This window comes from Pleuronectes platessa, chromosome 23 (assembly GCF_947347685.1).
Source record: "Pleuronectes platessa chromosome 23, fPlePla1.1, whole genome shotgun sequence".
Taxonomy (NCBI): domain Eukaryota; kingdom Metazoa; phylum Chordata; class Actinopteri; order Pleuronectiformes; family Pleuronectidae; genus Pleuronectes; species Pleuronectes platessa.
Window position 1 is genome coordinate 10,074,241 of NC_070648.1, and position 19,876 is coordinate 10,094,116.

The following is a 19,876-nucleotide window of genomic DNA, read 5'->3' on the forward strand; positions in this document are numbered from 1 at the left end:
TTCTCATTACTTAAGCCACCAAAGAGTGGTTTCCAATTTACTATCCGTGTTTGTGTATTGCGTCCATGTGGTCGGTCTTTCCAGCTGCTAGCGAATGGAGAGCATCATCATGAACTCTAAAGGAGAAAGAAGACAGAGCAGAGTTCAGTCAGTTCTGCAGCCAGTGAGTGGTGTTGTAATGCATCTTCAATAGAACACATAAATGTAATCCATTTTATAATCAGCTTTTTGAAACACAACGTCTCAACCACTGATTCCCACCTTCAAAGTCGATGATTCCATCTGAGTTAATGTCCAGCTCCTTCAGGATCTCCTCCAGTTCTCCTTTCTTCAGCTTCTCTCCCAGCAGCGTCTTCACTGCCTCCTTCATCTCGTCCTGGTTGATCTTTCCATCTCCATCCAGGTCAAACTTTCAACAAAAGGAAATTGAGGAAAACATCACTGCCAGATCAAATCAAAATGAAACATTGCGACACGAATCATTGACCGACTGACCTGTAGAAAGGCAGATTTCAGCTCCTTGAGTCCCAGCATGTCAGCAGTCTCTCCCATCATCCTGGGTCCCATCAATTCAGTGAAGTCCTCAAAATCCATTAATCCGCCCACTGCGGAGAGGAAATGGGCAAAGGAAATGTCTAAAACCAGATTTTCATTTTATACTTGCTAGAACAACTGAATATTTGACAACCACAATTCGCTCACTTCTCATCTTGATCTGTTGCACTATCTCCAGCAGCTCCATCTCTGTGGGCATGTATCCCATCGTCCTCATGCACTCAGCCACATCCTTGTAGTTCAGGTATCCATCTTGGTCGTAGTCAAACTCTTTGAAGGCCTCCTGCAGCTCTGAGAAAGGTCATAACGTCACAGATTATGATCATTATGATTATTTAATCCAATATTTTCAGTACTGTAGATGATGGATTGTTTTATTAACATGTTAATAACTGTAATGTGGCAAGGAGACGTACCATCCAACTCAGCCTGAGCCAGTTCTCTTTCCTGCAGGAACAATAATCACACACGCATAATTTAATATATCACAATTGAATTGTAAGGACAATGTCTTGGATTTTCAAACACTGTACAACTTTAAATATGGGGACAGCATACAATGACAGGGATGGGTGGTGATATGTGAGAATGTGTAGCATTCACAGTATGGTTATCGTGAATTTCCTGTCATCGCCTCGTGCAGCACAACGATACATGCGTGCGTGGACATTCACAAGTTGAAGCAACTAACTTGTTTGGTGGTGCTCTTCAACTGCATGACCCTAATGAAATGTAACATTAATCCCTCACTAAAGAGCTGCTAATGCTGTAGCAACACCAGGCTTAGCAGCTCCAGAAAGATCAAGAACAAGGCTCTAAGTTCATCGCTCATCCACCTCAACCTTTGCCTGACTGTCTGACGTACAGATAATGATCTATGTCTTTAGATCTCAATCATATAAATGAAGGATTTTTAAAAATCTGCAAGTTCATGGTCAGTGTGTGGTTATTATTTAATGAAAATCTATACTTTAAAGTATCAGTAAGTTTCATCAGTGCAAAAACAAACTTTTATGAAAGGGTTTTAAGTGTGGCAGCAAGGTGTTAAAAATTAAACAGATGACCAGATATTAACTTTAAAGTCATTGTGCAGTCAAAGGTTAAAGGTCACAGTAGTGGGAGGGTGTCCTCTTCATAAATACAGTACATGTGCCTCACAAAATATGGGAGTCAGCTACTTACCGCTCCAAAAACACTGTTGAGCACGGAGTTGTAGACTTTGGTCATACTCTCTGTGGTTTTTTTGGATTTCTTTGAAGATTTCTTGGGCGTATCGGAGACTGAACCCGTCGGGGAGTCTTGAGACACGCCAGGTTTAGGGTCGCCATCTTTGCTAAAATCAAGAAAAGAATGAACGCACAATTAGCCTCTGAATAGATGTATAAAAAGAGTTACCAGCATTGTCTTGATACAAATTGGGGATCAAACATTAACAGGGTCGTCAACCAAAAACTTTGGATAGATGCATTTCCAAGAATGTTACCAGGGTCAAATACAGAAAAGCATAGTGAGACTTTTAAATGTAAATTTGTAAAGTGTAAATGTACCTGTCTTTTGACACCACAGAGCTGACTGAAGTTGTAGAGGGGGTCCTCTCTCCTGTCTTGGACATGCTGTGGATGAACAGGGACTCACACTCTGTATCCAAGGCAGCAGAAATATTTTGATATCTGTTTTTTGGAGGGTTAACAAATGGGTCAAAATCAGTACTACAGTGCAGTTTGCCTACCTTATCTTCCTCTCCTAAACGGTGAGATAAGAAAACAAGAGATTGAGGAGCCCAGCCCTACGTGTCCTCTCCGTGCTTTGGGAACTGTCCTGTCCGCTCGGTTTTCCGCTCTCCTCTCTTGACCTTCTTCCGTCAGAGAGGCTTAACAGGTAATTACTTGGCTAAGTGTTGGGCTGGCGATTAGAAAGCAAAACGTGAAGCGCTGGTGTGCATGACTTGACCTTCAATACGTCATTTCCCACTGGGTCCAAACCCAACTTTAAATTTGTGTCTTTATTTGGAGGCAAATCCAACAAGCCTCAATTTTGGTATTGTCTTCACATCCGCCCTTTTCACCTTGCAGAGTTGATTTTGGTTCTTACACCACAAATGTCAATTATTTTCGTCCGTCTCTCAATCAATTCACAAATATTTCATCACTCACAGCAGTGATCTTTAAACATGGCTTCCATTTCTCCCAGTTCTGTTTTGTCACCTCCACTCATAAGATCAATTTCTAAAAGATAAAGGTGCTTTGAATACTGGGAAGTGACTCAACAGGCCTCTGTTAACATAGGATGACACATTTTCCTATGAATAAAATCAGCTTTAAATGAATCGAATCCTATATCACTCTTACAATTCACCAACATCATTTTAATCCATTACTATGGATATGGATTTGTTGTTGTTTTCATTGTATGTTGTTGAATCTGCATGCTGCGCACCTGTACGTATCTGGCAAATTATCTGACGTGTTTTGCGGCAGCGTGTTACCTCTAATATCTGTAGATTTATTGATTAGTTAGTGTTTTTATTGAAAACCTTTCAAAAATATATCGATTATTACCACAGGAGGACTCAACATGAGTTGGAGACAAACGTTGACGTTTTATTTGTATGGGGGGAGGGGCGGTTGGGAGGAATGTCTTTAATGGCGCACGTCGACCTTCAACTCTCAGGTGAGAGGAAAAACTCCAGAAACATTTATTGACTGTGACATTAGTTTTAAGTGACGATGCGACTTTTCAAACCGGAACTACAGTAAAGGGGAGCTAGCTGTAGCCTAGCATGTAGCCTAACACTGGCGTTAAAACTGCTGTGCGATGTTCTTTAGCAATTATATAGCCCCCAACAGTTTGTGTAAGAAAATACGAATCAATGTTGACAGCGAATTAAAGCCTCATTCAGAGGAGAACATTAATAGATAGTCGGTGGGTCGACTTTTCTCATCTCTGAGACCTAAGAGTAAGAGTTCTCACATTTCTGTATCATGTATCCCTTAATGCTCAACCAGCTTCCTGTAAAAAAAAAAAAACGAAATCAACAGGTCTTGTTATAAAACCTGTGCGGATTTGTACAATGTTTTTGACTTCCACACGTTCTAAATTATGGTGTAATGACTGTGTGCATCCACCAGATGGGGCCACAGCTGCTGTTGTGTTGTCATAGAGATGAGGTCACTTTACGTTGTTTCTCTTGTAGTCGACGGGTTAAAGTAAAACTGTCCCTGGAAACGTCACTACTATTTATCTTGTAGTTATTATACGTGGAGTTTGTATATTGGGTCATTTATGGTGCCACTGAACGAAGTTTTTTTTGTGAAAACAGTGCGCGTACAGCGCCGTCCACAATTCTGAGACCACTTCCTCCTTCACTTGAACGGGGAAGTGGTCCCATACTTTTGGACCATACTGTAAAACAATACAGCAAAGCATTGTGGGAGATAATGAAATCACTAAACGCTCAAATCAAGCGTTTAGTTTTGAATGTTTTTTATTTGTATTCCTACCACTGACTCTTGATATCGAATCGGTTCTATCATCGATTTTTACCACGTTGCTTATTTTCGTGCAACCATAAGTCTGAGTAGTGTGTGGCTGTAACGGCTGGCTCCACGAAACGTGTACAACTCATACTTACCTGGCAAGGGAGATACCATGATCAAGAAGGTGGTTCACCCAGGGCGAGGTATAGCCATTGCACTTCGGCTGTATTGACCCCTGCGAATTCCCCAAATGTGGGAATCTCGATTGCATAATTTGTGGTAGTGGGGGACTGCGTTCGCGCTCTCCCCTGATTTAAATGTTGAACAATAAACTGAAAACATTGAATGATCAAGTTCAGAGTGGTCCACAGGTTCAGTATAACACAGTTATATTGGAACTGAAGAAAAAGCCAACTTAAATTCTCTAATACAAAGTGTTGTTTCTGTGAATTGAGAAATATGATTTCATGTGAAGATGGAGTGTCTTTGTGTTTATTTCAGTGCCTGCTTGTAATCAACGCTTCTGTCTCCATAATAAAAATAATAAAATGTATCATCACATGCAATTGATTATGAAACTTTGTTTATCATAGTTTTCTGTAAAGCAAACTCTGACTGCAATTTCTGGTATTATTTACTTTTTTATATAATAAAGTTGGATTCAGCTAGGGGTCTGTCCTGTAGTAGAATGGATTGGAATGGGTTGGGTCTACTTCTAGGAAAAGGGAGGGGTTATGTTAATGTTTTCAGATTGATCTCAGTACCAACCAACACCATTGTTGGCATTGAGACTGCAGACATAAACAAAACAAATACCTCACATTTTTGAATGGCACGAAAACTACACAGCTTTTCTACACAGTTACTTTTGTCAGAAAATGTCCCTGGAGAAAAATAGTGTCTGGAACATAATTGGAATTTCGAAAATGCCTATATGTGCAGCAACACTATTACTTTAGTACTTGCGTACCGTGCTGTGAACGGATCAGGTCCAGTCTACATCCAGGACATGGTCAAACATTACACCCTTGTCCGTTCACTCTGCTCTGCTTTGGCCAATCGGCTTGTTGCTCCCTCACTGCGAGCTAAACACTCATCAAAATCACGACTGTTTGCTGTCCTGGATCCTTAATGGTGGAATGAGCTCCCCATCGACATCCAGACATCAGAAAGTTAACAAATCTTCCGCCGCAAACTAAAAATCCCGATGACTCTTCTTTGAATACAATTTTGGAAACTAACAATTTAGTAGCAGTTAAATGGCACAATTTAAGTAGTTTTGCTTTATTTTTGAAGAAATTGTCATTTCTTGATGTTCTGGGTTTTGTACCCTTGGGGTTGAATGCACTTATTGTAATGTGGTTTGGATAAAAGCGTCAGCTAAATGAAAATGTAATGTAACACAAGAGACTGAGCAGATACAACTTCTTATTGCACGCTGAGAATAAAACACTTTTCCCATTCAAATTAACATGTAAAGAATTAGGTACATTTTGGCTGATGCAAAGTTCCATTACAGCTAGAAACACGTACATTATAAGCCTGTGGTTTCTGTTTGACTTTTGACATCATTTAAACACTCAATGTTAAAGAGTTGTGAACAGTGAGTCAAAGAGTGTTTTTCTATGGCTGCGGCTGATCTGACAGTTAATTTTTGTTAGTGAAGCAGGTAAAAGTATAAAGAATAAGGTCCCTGGAGACAGAAGTGTTGAATACAAGCAGGCACTGAAATAAACACAAAGACACTCCATCTTCACATGAAATCATATTTCTCAATTCACAGAAACAATACTTTGTATTAGAGAATTTAAGTTAGCTTTTCCTTCAGTTCCAATATATTTAAGGAGTGTCTGTGTTATACTGAACCTGTGAACCACTCTGAACTTTATCATTCATTGTTTTCAGTTTATTGTTCAACATTTAAATCAGGGGAGAGCGCGAACGCAGTCCCCCACTACCAGAAATTATGCAATCGAGATTCCCACATTTGGGGAATTCGCAGGGGTCAATACAGCCGAAGTGCAATGGCTATACCTCGCCCTGGGTGAACCACCTTCTTGATCATGGTATCTCCCTTGCCAGGTAAGTATGAGTTGTACACGTTTCGTGGAGCCAACCGCTACAGCCACACACTACTCAGACTCATGGTTGCACGAAAATAAGCAACGTGGTAAAAATCGATGATAGAACCGATTCGATATCAAGAGTCAGTGGTAGGAATACAAATAAAAAACATTCAAAAATAAACGCTTGATTTGAGCGTTTAGCGATTTCATTATCTCCCACAATGCTTTGCTGTATTGTGTTACAGTATGGTCCAAAAGTATGGGACCACTTCCCCGTTCAAATGAAGGAGGAAGTGGTCTCAGAATTGTGGACGGCGCTGTACGCGTCACGTGGTACGCTTCTTCCGGAAACACTGTTTTCACATTAAAATCTTCGTTCAGTGGCCCCATAAATGATCTAATAGAGAAACTATACTTCTAATAGCTACAAGATAAATAGTGGTGACGTTTCCAGTGGCAGTTTTACTTTAACCCGTCTACTATAAGAGAAACAACGTAAAGTGACCTCATCTCCATGAAAACACAACAGCAGCTGTGTCCCCATCTGGTGGATGTACACAGTCATTACCAATATTTAGAAGTGTGGAAGTCAAACTGTTGTACAAATCCACAAAGGTTTAAAAAAAACTAAAAAAGCATTCTGTAAAACAATTTACATCGTTATAATTACTATGAACTCACTCCCTTGCTTACAAAAGATTTTTTACTGAGCAGAAAAAATTTAGAGTGTAATAGCTATTTCAAAATTCTAGACAAAATAAAGTACATTTACTGAAAATACTATAATGTGCATCACAAAATCTGACACTCAGCACAATACCTAAGTTTATTGATTTGATAAACTTAGCAAAATAAAATAGAAAAACGGTTGTATGGATACTAAACATTACTATATCATCACATGCAATTGATTATGAAACTGTTTCTATCATAGTTTTCTGAAAAATAAACTGTGACTGCAATTTTCTTGTATTATTTACTTTTTTATATAATAAAAATGGGTTCAGCTTGGGTCTTTCCTGAATTAGAATGGGTTTGGTCTACTTCTAGGAATAGGGAGGGGTTAAGTAAAAGTTTTCAGATCGACCTCTCAACCAGCCAACACCATTGTTGGCATTGTGACTACAGACGTAAAAAAGCAACCTCACATTTCTGAATGGCACGAAAACTACACAGCTTTTCTAAACAGTCACTTTTGTCAGAAAATGTCCCCAGAGAAAAATAGTGTCTGGAACATAATTGGATTTTCGAAAATGCCTATATGTGCAGCAACACTATTACTTTAGTATTTGCGTACCGTGCTGTGAACGGATCAGGTCCAGTCTACATCCAGGACATGGTCAAATGTTACACCCCAGTCCCTTCACTCCTCTCTGCTTCGGCCAATCGGCTTGTTGCTCCCTCACTGCGAGCTAAACACTCATAAAAATCACGACTGTTTGCTGTCCTGGCTCCTTAATGGTGGAATGAGCTCCCCATCGACATCCAGACATCAGAAAGTTTACACATCTTCCGCCGCAAACTAAAAACACACCTCTTCCTTGAATACAATTTTCTAAACTAACAATTTAGTAGCACTTAAATGGCACTTACTTATAGAACTTTGTACTTTTGCTTTATTTTTTGAAGAAATTGTACTTTTTGATTCTTGATGTTCTGGGTTTGTACCCTCGGGGTTCAATGCACTTATTGTAAGTCGCTTTGGATAAAAGCGTCAGCTAAATGAAAATGTAAAGTAACACAAGAGACTGAGCAGATACAACTTCTTATTGCACGCTGAGAATAAAACACTTTTCCCATTAAAATTAACATGTAAAGAATTAGGTACATTTTGGCTAATGCAAAGTTCCATAACAGCTAGACACATGTACATTATAAGCCTGTGGTTTCTGTTTGACTTTTGACATCATTTAAACACTCAATGTTAAAGAGTTGTGAACAGTGAGTCAAAGGGTAGTTTTTTATGGTTGTGAGTGATCTGACAGTTAATTTGTGTTAGTGAGGCAGGTAAAAGTATAAAGAATAAGGTCCCTGGAGACAGAAGCGTTGAATAAAGACAGGCATTGAAACAAAAACCAAGACACACCATCTTCACATGAAATCATATTTATTTCTCAATTGAATGGCGAATACTTTGCATCAGACAAATAAACTCAGCATTCCCTTTCATATCCAATATATTTTGAGTGCAGCTGTGTAATACAGGACTGTGTTTAACAGAAGCTGTTAAAGACTCAGCACGTTACATTTTACTATTCTTAGTTTATTATTCAACATTTAAATCAGGGGAGAGCGCGAACGCAGTCCCCCACTACCAGAAATTATGCAATCGAGATTCCCACATTTGGGGAACGTGAGAGCCAGGCGAGTGCATAGCCGTTGGAAGTGTAGACCGCCCATTGGCTCGGAGTCTACCCTTGGCTACACTTGCCGGCCGCTCATTGGCCAGGAGTCTACACTCTCCTCCGAAGTGTAGACAATGGCGGCCTCCCATTGGCGCGGAGTCTACAGTTCCCTAGAGCCCTCCCCTCCCCGAGGTGCGAACGTCGAATTCAGCGGCGATGGAAAAAGGTAAAAAGTCACCACCGTTTCACCCGGTAAGAGTCGCATTCCTACTAATATTACTAACTAATATGTTCGGCTTGTGCTTCTCGTTCCCACCGAGTGCTTTTCATTCATCATATCTGTCGTACATGGCTTATTAATGTATTTTTAATAAGCTAAATAATTAATTTGGTTTATTAAATGACTTTTTCCGTGAATGAACTTGTTTATCTTTGGGTTTATTCATATGTTAATGTGATGCCGACGGCCATTCGGCCTCATTTACATAGCCAAACTCCGAGTCCGCCAGCGAGCGGAGTTTGGCCTACTCTCGAGACATTTTGCTTAGTTACTGTTACAAAGTATATCTATAAATTTAGGTTGAAAGTGTCCCCGTTAATGTACTACTATCGTATATTGATTCAACGTTACGGTCGATTCGCAAATCAGTGCCCCGACGCCGGCCAACCCTGTCTGTTCAAATTTGACCCATATTTGTCATTCATTTCTCTTATTAAGCTATCATACCTACCTTGACTTAAACTTTCCAATATTACATCAATATGTAGCCCACTCGTATATTTATGAATCAGAAGTCGACATAGCCATAGCAGCCCTCAAAAAAAGGCCAAGAAAAAACACTACAGTCCCCCTAGTGTTGTTGTTGTTGCGCCAATGAATGTAAAGAAAAACATGGGCTACATTTTGACGTTGATATTTTGTTTCTATGAACTTTAATAGGCAACACATTAGCTGTATTTGAGGATGGATTCCGAAGCAGCGACCCATTCAGCAGGTTAGTTTATAACATGCATGTTTTGTCTGTATGGTTATAACATGCATACTTCCATTGTCTATACGTTATGTATAGCCAGCAGAATAAACTGCCCAGTGCGTGAAAACACTTATGTTATTATGTCATCATTTACAAATATAGTATGAAATGAATGCCTGGGGAAAAAGTCCCAAAACACTTTAAACACTTTGGTGAATATTTTTTCAGGTACAGCCAGCAGCAGCAGACCGTCTGCAGACCCATTGCTGCCCGTGCTGCCCATTCTGGACCCCACTGTGCCCCTGGACAGGCAGCAATGTGTCCTGAAGGCAACCAAAGAGGCCAGGGCCTTTCACAGGCCCCAAGGCTTCCAAGCCAGCGCCGGTCCCAAGGACCTTCAGACGGCTTGTGATGAAGGTAATAAATCTGAATTATTATCCCAGTAGCACGATGGGCATATGAACCATACATATCACTTTACACCTGACCTGACCTGTGTGCTAGAGCTTATAAACTGAATTAGTTAAGAATAACCATTCCAATGTCTTACTCTTCAGCAAAAAGGAGATGCCGGCTCGTCACTACTACCAGGCCCTCAATGAAGCTCTACCTTGGCCAGCTGGTTATTCCCTTTGGGAAATATGCTGGCAGGACAGGAGGAACCAGGGAGAATGACTGGGTGAAGGACTGTCTCCTCCGTTATGTGGAGTTTTTCCCCTCAGTCTCCTGCCACCTGGAGAAAAATGTGGACAGGGCCATTTATGGACAGGGTCGCTTTAAGTCCTTCACCTTTCAGGAGATGTGGCAGTGGTACAGCCTGCACAAGTGCCTAAAGTTTAACAAGCGCTTCTCTCCCGCCCACCTGCTTGACTCCAGGAAGAACCGGCTGATGTACTGCATCGTTAAACAGCTCTGGCTTCACCCGGACTGCAGGAAAAAGGCTCGCGGCTCCCCTCTCAAGCACCAGATCACCACACTCTACCAGCGGGTGCAGCAGAGAGTGACCGTGGATGACGCTGTCCTCCTTCCCATCCTGAAAATTAACAACAAATCTGTTGCTGAGTTCATAAGGAGACAGGAAGCCTTCTCAGCCACAAACGTGACGGATCGAGGTTTGTCTATCCTCCAGCGTCCGCAGAGCATCACCAGCACCAGCCTACCTCCCGCTGCAGAGCTCCCGGATGAGAGGCCGCACACCAGCCGACCTCAAGTGCAGTATGAGGTCACTCCATCTCTGGCTGGCACGCGGAAACGCAAAGTGCCGCATGACAACCTAACGTCTGCACCCCAACCTCAGCAATCAATAGCGGCAGCGGCAGCGACGGTCACCACGGCAGCAGGACTCCAGCCCCAGCCCCAGCCCTTGTTCGTGTTCCTGCCACTCCGTAGACCAGCTCTTCCCCCCCAGCTGCTGCCGCCGCCTGTTTTCCTGCCGCCTCCCGCACTGCCACAAGCCAGATCTACTCTGTACAAGAGGAAAAAAACAGAGCTGGGCGCTACACGGCCCCAGAGCACAGTACAAAAGCACACATGCACACTTTGTGGCCAGTCCACTCAAGGACACATAAAATACAGGAAAAAAACATACTGTCAGCAATCCAAATTATCCACATCCAAAGGCCTCACTGGAAAGACTTTTGTAAATATCACAGACTTCCATATGGCAGTGGACGAGCTTCTGGCCTCTCAGTCCCAGGCCCCTTAGAGCAGCGCTCGAATGCTCTGACACTGGGCTCTTTGTATATATTATATATATTAATATTTGACAGACACAATCATTCGTTTTGTATTATATTTCACTATGCAACTTATTTCTCACTGTTTGAATTTTATATTTTAGAGGTGTTTTTACTGTTGTGCTTGCTGTGTTCTTTGTATATATTTAGCAGATGCAATCATTCTTTTTCCAGTTCATGACATATCTTTATGCACCTTCTTGGAAACTACTTACTAATTACTTCCTTAATTTGCAAATCACAAATGTCACAACTCATCAAAATCTTGTTTTGTGTGTATATATATAGGCTATTATTATGCCTGTCACAAGCATAATAATTCTCTTGCACTACGAGCTTGATGCCTTTTACATTGATCTCCAGGACAAGGCTTTATATTCTATAATGTATATTTAATCTTTATCTTGGTTGTCATTGCTGTTTTAGATTTATATTTTAAGCTAATATTACAATTATTTATGTTTTTTTACACCTGTGTTTATAAACCTGTGACAACCTATTTTATTATTGAAAATGTGAGTTATTAAAAAAGCAAAAATTGCACTCCAATAAACCTCTCTGACCTTTATTTTCATACAACAATTAACAGAATATAAAAAATCATAAACATGACAAAATAAGACAGTCAATTCCTCATCCAGAACATTCCCCTATTACAGTAGCAACAAACATAAAGGTGATAAGCTGTACTTAAGCTCTGCTAAGGCACTTTTAATGTAAACAGATCCACACCAGTGATAGCTTTCCATACAGGTTGTTTTGCCTTTTTTAAACCTTTCAATGTGGAGCTTGCATGAGGGCAAAGGTTAAACTACTTTGTTTGTGTGGTGTTCAGAAAACAATATGGCTTTGAACACCACAAAAACAAAGTAAATCTGTATCATGCTATCATACATCTGTATCATTATTACAAAAGACAGGCAATTACACAGTATAATTGCAACCATAATTCTAAGTGAGTATACAGAAGATATGTATATATATACAGGTTTAATAAATAATATACAATATAAATATGAAAACAGATACAGACAGTCGATACAAATACAGCTCACCAGTCACACACAGTCATGATCAGATTCTGCCAATAGAGGGAGGTGTTTGATTGACAGGTGTCCGGTAAACTATCATGGTTTCAGGCTTCAAATTTATTTTTCTTCTACATTAATGACAATGATTTGCTCAGGGGTTTGCACATCGCCAGGGAGGGGGAGGGCTCTAGGGAACTGTAGACTCCGCGCCAATGGGAGGCCGCCATTGTCTACACTTCGGAGGAGAGTGTAGACTCCTGGCCAATGAGCGGCCGGCAAGTGTAGACAAGGGTAGACTCCGAGCCAATGGGCGGCCGCCGTTGTCTACACTTCCAACGGCTATGCACTCGCCTGGCTCTCACGTCTGGCGAATTCCCCAAATGTGGGAATCTCGATTGCATAATTTCTGGTTCGCGCTCTCCCCTGATTGAAATGTTGAATAATAAACTAAGAATAGTAAAATGTAACGTGCTGAGTCTTTAACAGCTTCTGTTAAACACAGTCCTGTATTACACAGCTGCGCTCAAAATAGATTGTGTAGCTCCCAAGTAGTTCACACGAGGCCAGAGGTCTTTGTTAGAAAACGGGGTTTTATTTCCAGGTCGAACCAACCCGTGAGAACTGGGTTTAGAGAGAAAAATAAATGAAAATAAATACAAATTCACAATATGCAAATGTCCGTTTTTACAGCAGCACAACAGGTGTTACATTACACCAAAAAACACTTCACACACACCTCACATACAGCCCGCAGCTCAATATTAACTTGCACATTTACAAACTTAACTTACATAAACATATTCACAACTTTACATAGTATGCAAATCACTATCACGCACAACCATGCAATTGAAAGCAACACAATAAAATCGTTCACATTCTTCTTAGATATAAATAAATGATAAACATACCTCGTCCACTGCTTACTACTTGAGGGAATCTTATCTTATTGCTTGTCCTTTATAGTTTTTTCTTCTTCTTCTTATGTGCTTTTACTTTTAACTTTAATTTATAGCTTATTGATTGTGCTGCTTCTTTCGCGCTGTTTGGCTAGGTACGTCGCTTAAAGGTGTGGTGTAGGAAACATATGACGGCGGCAATTAGTTCCGCCCCAGTGCCATTATAACCAGTAGGAACCAAAAACGGGAGGTTAACCAACTAAACAAACTGCCAATGTGCGGCAGTTACACTCCCACCAATCACCTGTGATTACTTAAACATCTTAAGGACATATACTGCATATAAAACATCAAATAAAGTAAATTTGGTCACTAATAAACAGAGTAGGCTTAAAACCCTGTGGTCTTCAGTCTGCTTCCAACAGTGTGACTGTTTTATGAATGGGTCTCTCGAGGTGAACCGGCTTGGAGGTGCGCCTTCCCATTACATCCAGAGTTGAGTCGCCGATGAGCAGCTTGAGCTTCCTTACTCTCTCATCCTTCCCGGGATAGACTTCGATAATCTTAGCTAACTTCCACTGGTTTCTCGGCGTCAGCTCATCCTTTAGTAGAACGATGTCATCAACCTTCGCGTTTCTGCAGTCTTTGACCCACTTCTGTCTGTGCTGGAGATTTAAGAGGTACTCCTTCTTCCATCGTGACCAGAAGTTGTTGGCTAGGAGTTGAACCCGACGCCATCTCTTGCGGATGTAAATATCTTCCTTAACGAACTTTCCAGGAGGAGGGGATATAATCGTAGACTTCATGGTCAGTATGTGGTTCGGTGTCAAAGGCTCTGGACTAGATGAATCATTCAGGTTATCAGTAGTCAGAGGTCGACTATTCACGATCGCCATGACTTCGTATAAGAATGTTCGTAGAGAGGAACAGTCAAGTTGTTTGGCTGACTGTTCTAGAATAGACGTCAAAACACTCCTGATGGTGCGGATTTGTCTTTCCCAGACACCACCCATGTGACTTGAAGCTGTGGTGTTCATGATGAACTCACATCCCAGTTCCTTGAGCTCCTCTTGATCCATCTCTCTCAATGCCTCATCAAACTCACGCCTTGCACCAGCGAAGTTTGTCCCTCTATCACATCTTATCTGCCGTACCATTCCCCGAATAGCGATGAAGGAGCGCAGAGCGTTAATGAAGGCATCGGTGGTCATGCTGTCAAGCATCTCTATGTGTACTGCTCTAGAACACATGCAGGTAAGTAATAGCCCGTAACGCTTTAGCTCTTTCCTTCCTTCTTTGATGTGGAATGGTCCAAAGCAGTCCATCCCGCAGTAAGTGAACGGAGGAGTAGTGTCCATCCTATCTTCCGGGAGGTCTGCCATCTTTTGTTGTTCAGTGCCTCTTCTGAACTTCCTGCACTTAGTGCACTTGTAAATATGGGATGACACTGTCTTGCTGCATCCAAGGATCCATATGCCATTCGAGCGGAGCTCGTTCATAGTCATTCCTCGGCCCTGATGGTGCACTCTCTCGTGATAGTGCTTGACCAACAATGCTGACACATGACTGTCCTTTGTAAGAACTGCTGGATGCTTCACATGTGGATGTAGGGCAGCATGAGTTAAGCGGCCTCCCACTCTGATGATTCCTTTGTTATCCAGGAATGGACTTAGCTTGTTCAACTTGGACTTGCGACCTATCTCCTTGTGATGCTGGAGGCACTGGACTTCTTGAGATAGGGTTGCATGTTGAACCATCTTGATTATGGTCATCTCTGCTTCTCTTCTTTCCTCTAGACTGCTGGCTTCACAGGACTTCGGCTTGAGACCTTTGACCTCCTTTGCACGGCGCTGGAGCCTGGCAATAGCTTTTACCACTCTTAACCAGTCTGAGAACTTGTGTAGGCGATCTAAAAGCGACCTCACCTCCTTTGCCTGAGTATCATGAACCTGGGCCTTCTTGAGCTCTGGGTCACTAATTGAGATATCTCCCACCTTTACATCTCCACTTGGTAGCTCTTTCTGCCACAGAAAGGCTGGGCCTGTGAACCAGTTAGAGGCTACAAGCTGTTCTGCCGTGAGACCTCTTGAGGCGTGATCTGCTGGGTTCTCCTCAGTAGTCACATACCTCCACTGCGCTGACTCTGTGCTTCGCTTGATGCGTTCTACACGGTTTGCTACGAACACATGAAATCTTCTGGCTTCATTACTGATGTATCCAAGTACAACCATAGAATCAGTCCAAAATACTTCTTGTAGGCATTCTACTTCGAGCTCTTTCTTGAGCAGGTCACTGATGCGGACAGCTACCACTGCTGCTGACAGCTCTAGTCTTGGTATGGTCGTGACCTTAGAAGGGGTGACTCTTGACTTTCCCATGACTAAGGTACAGTGGACTTCACCTGATGTACTGACCGCTCTGAGGTATGAGCACTCTCCGTAGCCTGACACACTGGCGTCCGAAAAATGGTGGAGCTCATAGTGCTGGACGTTGAAGCTTGGTGGAGTGTAGCATCTCTGGATCTTCACACCAGCCAGGTTTTTCAGGTCTTTGAGCCAATATTCCCACAAGGGTCGAAGGTCATCAGGCAAGGGGTCATCCCAACTGAGCTTGTCACGACACATCTGCTGCAGTATCTGCTTTCCAACCAGGATGAAGGGTGCCACGAACCCAAGCGGGTCATATACTGAGGCAACCGTGGACAAGACTCCTCTTCGGGTAAATGGATTTTCTTTGACAAGCACTCTGAACTGGAACTGGTCAGAAGTCACGCACCACTGAACACCGAGTGCTCTATCCATGTGTTGCTCTCCGAGTGCCATGTCCAAGTCCTTGGCAACTTTAGCACATTCCTCTTTAGGGATTGTGGCTAGGACTTCCTTGCTGGTAGAGATGAACTTATGCAGCCGGAGTTTGCCTGTGCTACATAGTTCTCTTGCCTCTTTCACTAGTTGGATCGCTTGCCTTTCAGATGTTACACTTGCCAACCCATCATCAACATAGAAATTATTCTGGATGAAGCGGATGGTGTCTTCACTGAAGCGTCTACGTCCTTCAGCAGCGAGGTGTTTGAGTCCAAAGTTGGCGCAGCCAGGTGAGGAGGCTGCACCAAACAGGTGGACTTTCATCCGGTAGATGGAGGGTTCTGCTTCGAGATTTCCATTCTCCCACCATAGGAAACGTAGGTAATCTTGATCTTCTGCATTCACGTGGAACTGGTGAAACATGCGCTCAATATCGCACATGATTGCCACAGGACCTCGACGAAACCGACAGAGGACTCCGATCAAGGTGTTTGTCAACTCTGGGCCTGTCAGGAGATGATCATTCAGGCATGTCTCTTTAAATCTTGCAGAGCAGTCAAAGACGACTCGAATTTTCCCAGGCTTTTGCGGATGATACACCCCGTGGTGGGGAATGTACCATGCTGGGGCTTTGCTGATATCTTCTTGTGGGACCTTTTCTGCATCTCCACGGGTTATGGTCTCGTCCATGAAGGTCTTGTAGTCTTGGTAGTACTGCTTGTTTCTCTTCAGCTTCCTTTCTAGGCATCTGAGACGGTGGATAGCACATATCTTGTTATCTGGTAAGTTAGGTCTGTCTTTCTTGAATGGCAGTGGCATTTCGTAATGACCATCCTCCTTGAGCCTGATGCCTTTTTCCATCCTTGACAGGAATCTGAGGTCTTCTTGAGATATGTTGCCGTCCTCTGAAGCTTTTTCCACAAAGTCAGATTCCAGCACCTTGATGACAGCTGAAGGCGAGACAATTTCCTGGATTTGTGTTCTACAGACGTAGTGCACTTTGCTTGTGAGGTTTGAAAAGGATGGATTACCTGGTATCACTTGCTGAACGATGACCTGGTGACTCACTCCAATCGCGTCTCCATAGTCGAGTGATAGGTTGCCGTAGCCAACTACACTCCAGCCCAAGTCAGTTCTCAGTGCAAAGGGCTGATTTTCTTCCCCAGAAACCACTTGTCTTGGGACGAGTGCTTGAGTACAGTTGTAGCCAATTAGCAAGCCTACGTCGCAGCTTTGGTGCGGAGCTATCTCATCTGCGATGTGTTCGAGATGTGGCCATGCTTTCGCCGTCTCTGGTGTGGGAATATGATCTCTGTTTGCAGGTATGAATTCTCTTGTATAGGTCACTGGCAGGGGAATTATCTTGTCCGAATGCATTCCTCTTACTTGCAGACCAGTCAGTTTCCTACAGGACACAACAGTGTTTCTTGAAGCCATTGTTGAGAGTTTTAGCTGAACTGGTTCGTTCTTCGCATGTAGAGCCTTTGCAGTGTCGTCCAGGAGAAAGGTTGTGTCACTCTGTGTATCAAGAAGTGCATACACAAGAACTTCACGATCAGGCTCACTTGAGGCCGACACCCACACTGGGATGATGGTGGATGTATGAGTGCCTTTGACATGCTGGAGGACTCTATTGGATGTTGCTTCAAGTGAGGTTCTTGTTGCCCTATCCTGTGACCGTTCAATTTTGCGTCCATTTGACATGTCTCTTGCTGCATCAGGCATTGTTGACCTCCTTCCTTCCTTGGTGCGATTATCATGGAGGCAAGTCGGGTGTTTTTTCTCACACGTTTTGCAGATCATTCTGTTTTCGCAGTCCTTTGAGCGGTGGCCAGACTTCAGACAGCCAAAGCACAACTTATTTTCTTGCACAAACTTGACCCGGTCAGAGACGGTTTCATCTTTGAATTTATAACACTGGTGAAGACTGTGCCCTGTCCTTTCACAGAACACAGTCTTCACCAGTGTTATAAATTCAAAGATGAAACACAGCTTGTGGCGGCAGCCTTTTCGTCTGAATTTGTCGCCAATACCTTTGCTCCAGGACCTCTGTTCCTTGGATCCTTGCTCTTCTCACATTCAACTGGTTTTAGAGCGTGGAGGGATGATATCGGGTTGCAAGCGATTTTTGCTTCACGTGTAACGAACATGACAAACTGACTGAAGCTTGGGTACCTGCGACTATGTTCTTCCTCTTCCATAACCTTCCTATTCCATCTTGAGCTCAGCCAGTCTGGAAGTTTAGCAAGCATTTTCTGATTTTCATTGCAGTCATTGAGTATCTCAAGACCCTCAATCTGAGACATGGCGGCTTCACAGCCACGGAGGAAGTCAGCAAGTTCTCGGAGTTCTGAGCTTCCTTTGGAGCTTATCTTGGGCCATGAATCAAGCTTGTCTCTGAAGGCTTTGGCTATGAGGAATGGATTGCCATATCTCTCTTCTAAGATGGTCCACGCTGCGCAATAGGCGGACTCTGTGCCTAGAAGGAAATTACTCTCTATGGCCCTTTTTGCAACTCCACCCACATACCTTCGCAAGTAATATATCTTCTCGTCACCTGGTATGTTTTTCCGGTCAATAAGTGTCTTAAATGAAACCTTCCAGTCGTTGAATCTGAGTGGATCGCCGTTGAACATTGATGGTTCAGGTATGGGAAGACGACTCGCACTGATGGAGTCTGCAAACACTTTCACGAGGGCTGCAGTGGTATCTTCTTTGTTCAGAAGTGGCATAGCTTGTGGTTGAGGGTGATGCTTTGACAGGTTACGTTCCTGTTTGACCTCCTTCCTTTCCTCCTTCAAGGGGACATGTTGATGGAGCAGCGGTTCCACTTCTTCATCTGAGCCTTCATTCTGCTCATATACTTGCAGTCGGGCCTTGGCAGCCTTTAGATTCTTTAATGTATCCATTCGCTCTATTTGCCTGCGCTTGGCCTCTAGAACCCTCTTCCTTTCTGATTCTTCGGCTTCAAGAACCCTCTTCCTCTCTGATTCTTCAGCTTCAAGTTTTTCAAGTTCTTCGATATGTCGTTCCTTTTCGAGCAGAACTTGAAATTCGGCTTCATTGGCAGCAGCTTCGGCAGCGGCGTATTGCCTGTGTGAAGAAGACTGACTTGAACGTCTGGATGTGATTTTTGAGCTGCTTCGAGAGCTTTGGGCAGAGAACTTGGAGGACTTGGTGTGTTGAGACTTAATGCTTATATTGTCTGAGACTACAGACTTGCTCACAGATACTGTTTCTTCAACACCTTGTTTATCATCCACTTGACATTCACCCCTTTCAGTTTTTAGATAACCTCTTGCAGTTTTGATTATCTTCTTTGTTACTGCTTCACAGGTGTCTACTCTGCGACGTGTGTCTTGGTCTGGAATTTTGATGTGTCTTAGCTCTTCATAAACATCATTTAGATTATTTGAGGCATTGCTGACCTTGGTAATGTGTTCATGCAGCAGGTTGTTTGAGCATTGACCACTCAGCGTACCTTTGGCGTCCTTAATGATAGTCTTCCACTTCTCGTAGCTCACGCTGAAACGGTGTGCAACCTTTCTTACCTGCTCATCGTGCAGTTCTTGGCCCTTCTCCGTCAATTTACGAACTCTTTGGCCTCTTTGTGGCTCTTGTGAAGTAGTGGGGTTATCAGCTTCAGTGCCTTCGGTCGTTTGTGGTTGTGCTTCTGTGCAGTGCTGCTTCATGTCATCATCACTGACACGTTCTTCGTCACTCTCAGGGGCTAGCTCAAACTCTGACATTTTACTTGGGTTACTTTAGTTTGGTTTAAATCCAAAATTATCTTTAGCTTAGTAATTAACTCAGTAGTAAAGTTGGGTTCAGGGTAGCTTACAATATTTTTTAGGTATTTGTTTACAGCTGTGTTTAACTTAAATCACTCAGAGTGAAAAATAAACACAAAGACATTGCCTCTTTCAAAAGGTAAGCTACAGACATATTAAACACTTGCTAAGTAACAGCAATACACTTTTAAATTCACAG

At 42.7% G+C, this 19,876-nt stretch overlaps 2 protein-coding genes and 2 non-coding genes across 4 annotated transcripts; 1 reads left to right on the forward strand and 3 right to left on the reverse strand.

Annotated features, from left to right (window-relative positions):
- Positions 1-87: 87 nt before the first annotated feature.
- On the reverse strand, positions 88-2,167 carry si:cabz01076231.1 (calcium-binding protein 2). The gene is made up of 7 exons (XM_053416390.1): positions 2,103-2,167; positions 1,738-1,888; positions 972-1,002; positions 703-846; positions 496-605; positions 262-409; positions 88-116 (listed from the first exon to the last, which is right to left on the reverse strand). The coding sequence occupies exons 1-7, from the start codon at positions 2,165-2,167 to the stop codon at positions 88-90; spliced, it is 678 nt and encodes a 225-aa protein (XP_053272365.1).
- A 2,011-nt stretch (positions 2,168-4,178) lies between these two features.
- On the forward strand, positions 4,179-4,342 carry LOC128430684 (U1 spliceosomal RNA). The gene has a single exon (XR_008334041.1). It is a non-coding gene; the product is annotated as a U1 spliceosomal RNA (small nuclear RNA).
- Positions 4,343-5,957: 1,615 nt separating this feature from the next.
- LOC128430708 (U1 spliceosomal RNA) lies at positions 5,958-6,121 on the reverse strand. The gene has a single exon (XR_008334063.1). It is a non-coding gene; the product is annotated as a U1 spliceosomal RNA (small nuclear RNA).
- Positions 6,122-12,753: 6,632 nt separating this feature from the next.
- Positions 12,754-17,831, reverse strand: LOC128430658 (uncharacterized). The gene is made up of 2 exons (XM_053416765.1): positions 13,095-17,831; positions 12,754-12,804 (listed from the first exon to the last, which is right to left on the reverse strand). The coding sequence occupies exon 1, from the start codon at positions 17,687-17,689 to the stop codon at positions 13,490-13,492; it is 4,200 nt and encodes a 1,399-aa protein (XP_053272740.1). The 5' UTR covers positions 17,690-17,831; the 3' UTR covers positions 12,754-12,804; positions 13,095-13,489.
- Between the last annotated feature and the right edge of the window lie 2,045 nt (positions 17,832-19,876).

Bases quoted from the DNA above. Each gene is read 5' to 3' on its own strand.
- si:cabz01076231.1 (XM_053416390.1), bottom strand. From the start codon at position 2,167: ATGTCCAAGACAGGAGAGAGGACCCCCTCTACAACTTCAGTCAGCTCT. The intron at 1,003-1,737 runs GTAAGTAGCTGA...TTGTTCCTGCAG, and splicing joins TCAACAGTGTTTTTGGAGCG to GAAAGAGAACTGGCTCAGGC. The intron at 847-971 runs GTACGTCTCCTT...GACCTTTCTCAG, and splicing joins GGCTCAGGCTGAGTTGGATG to AGCTGCAGGAGGCCTTCAAA.
- LOC128430658 (XM_053416765.1), bottom strand. From the start codon at position 17,689: ATGATCTGCAAAACGTGTGAGAAAAAACACCCGACTTGCCTCCATGAT.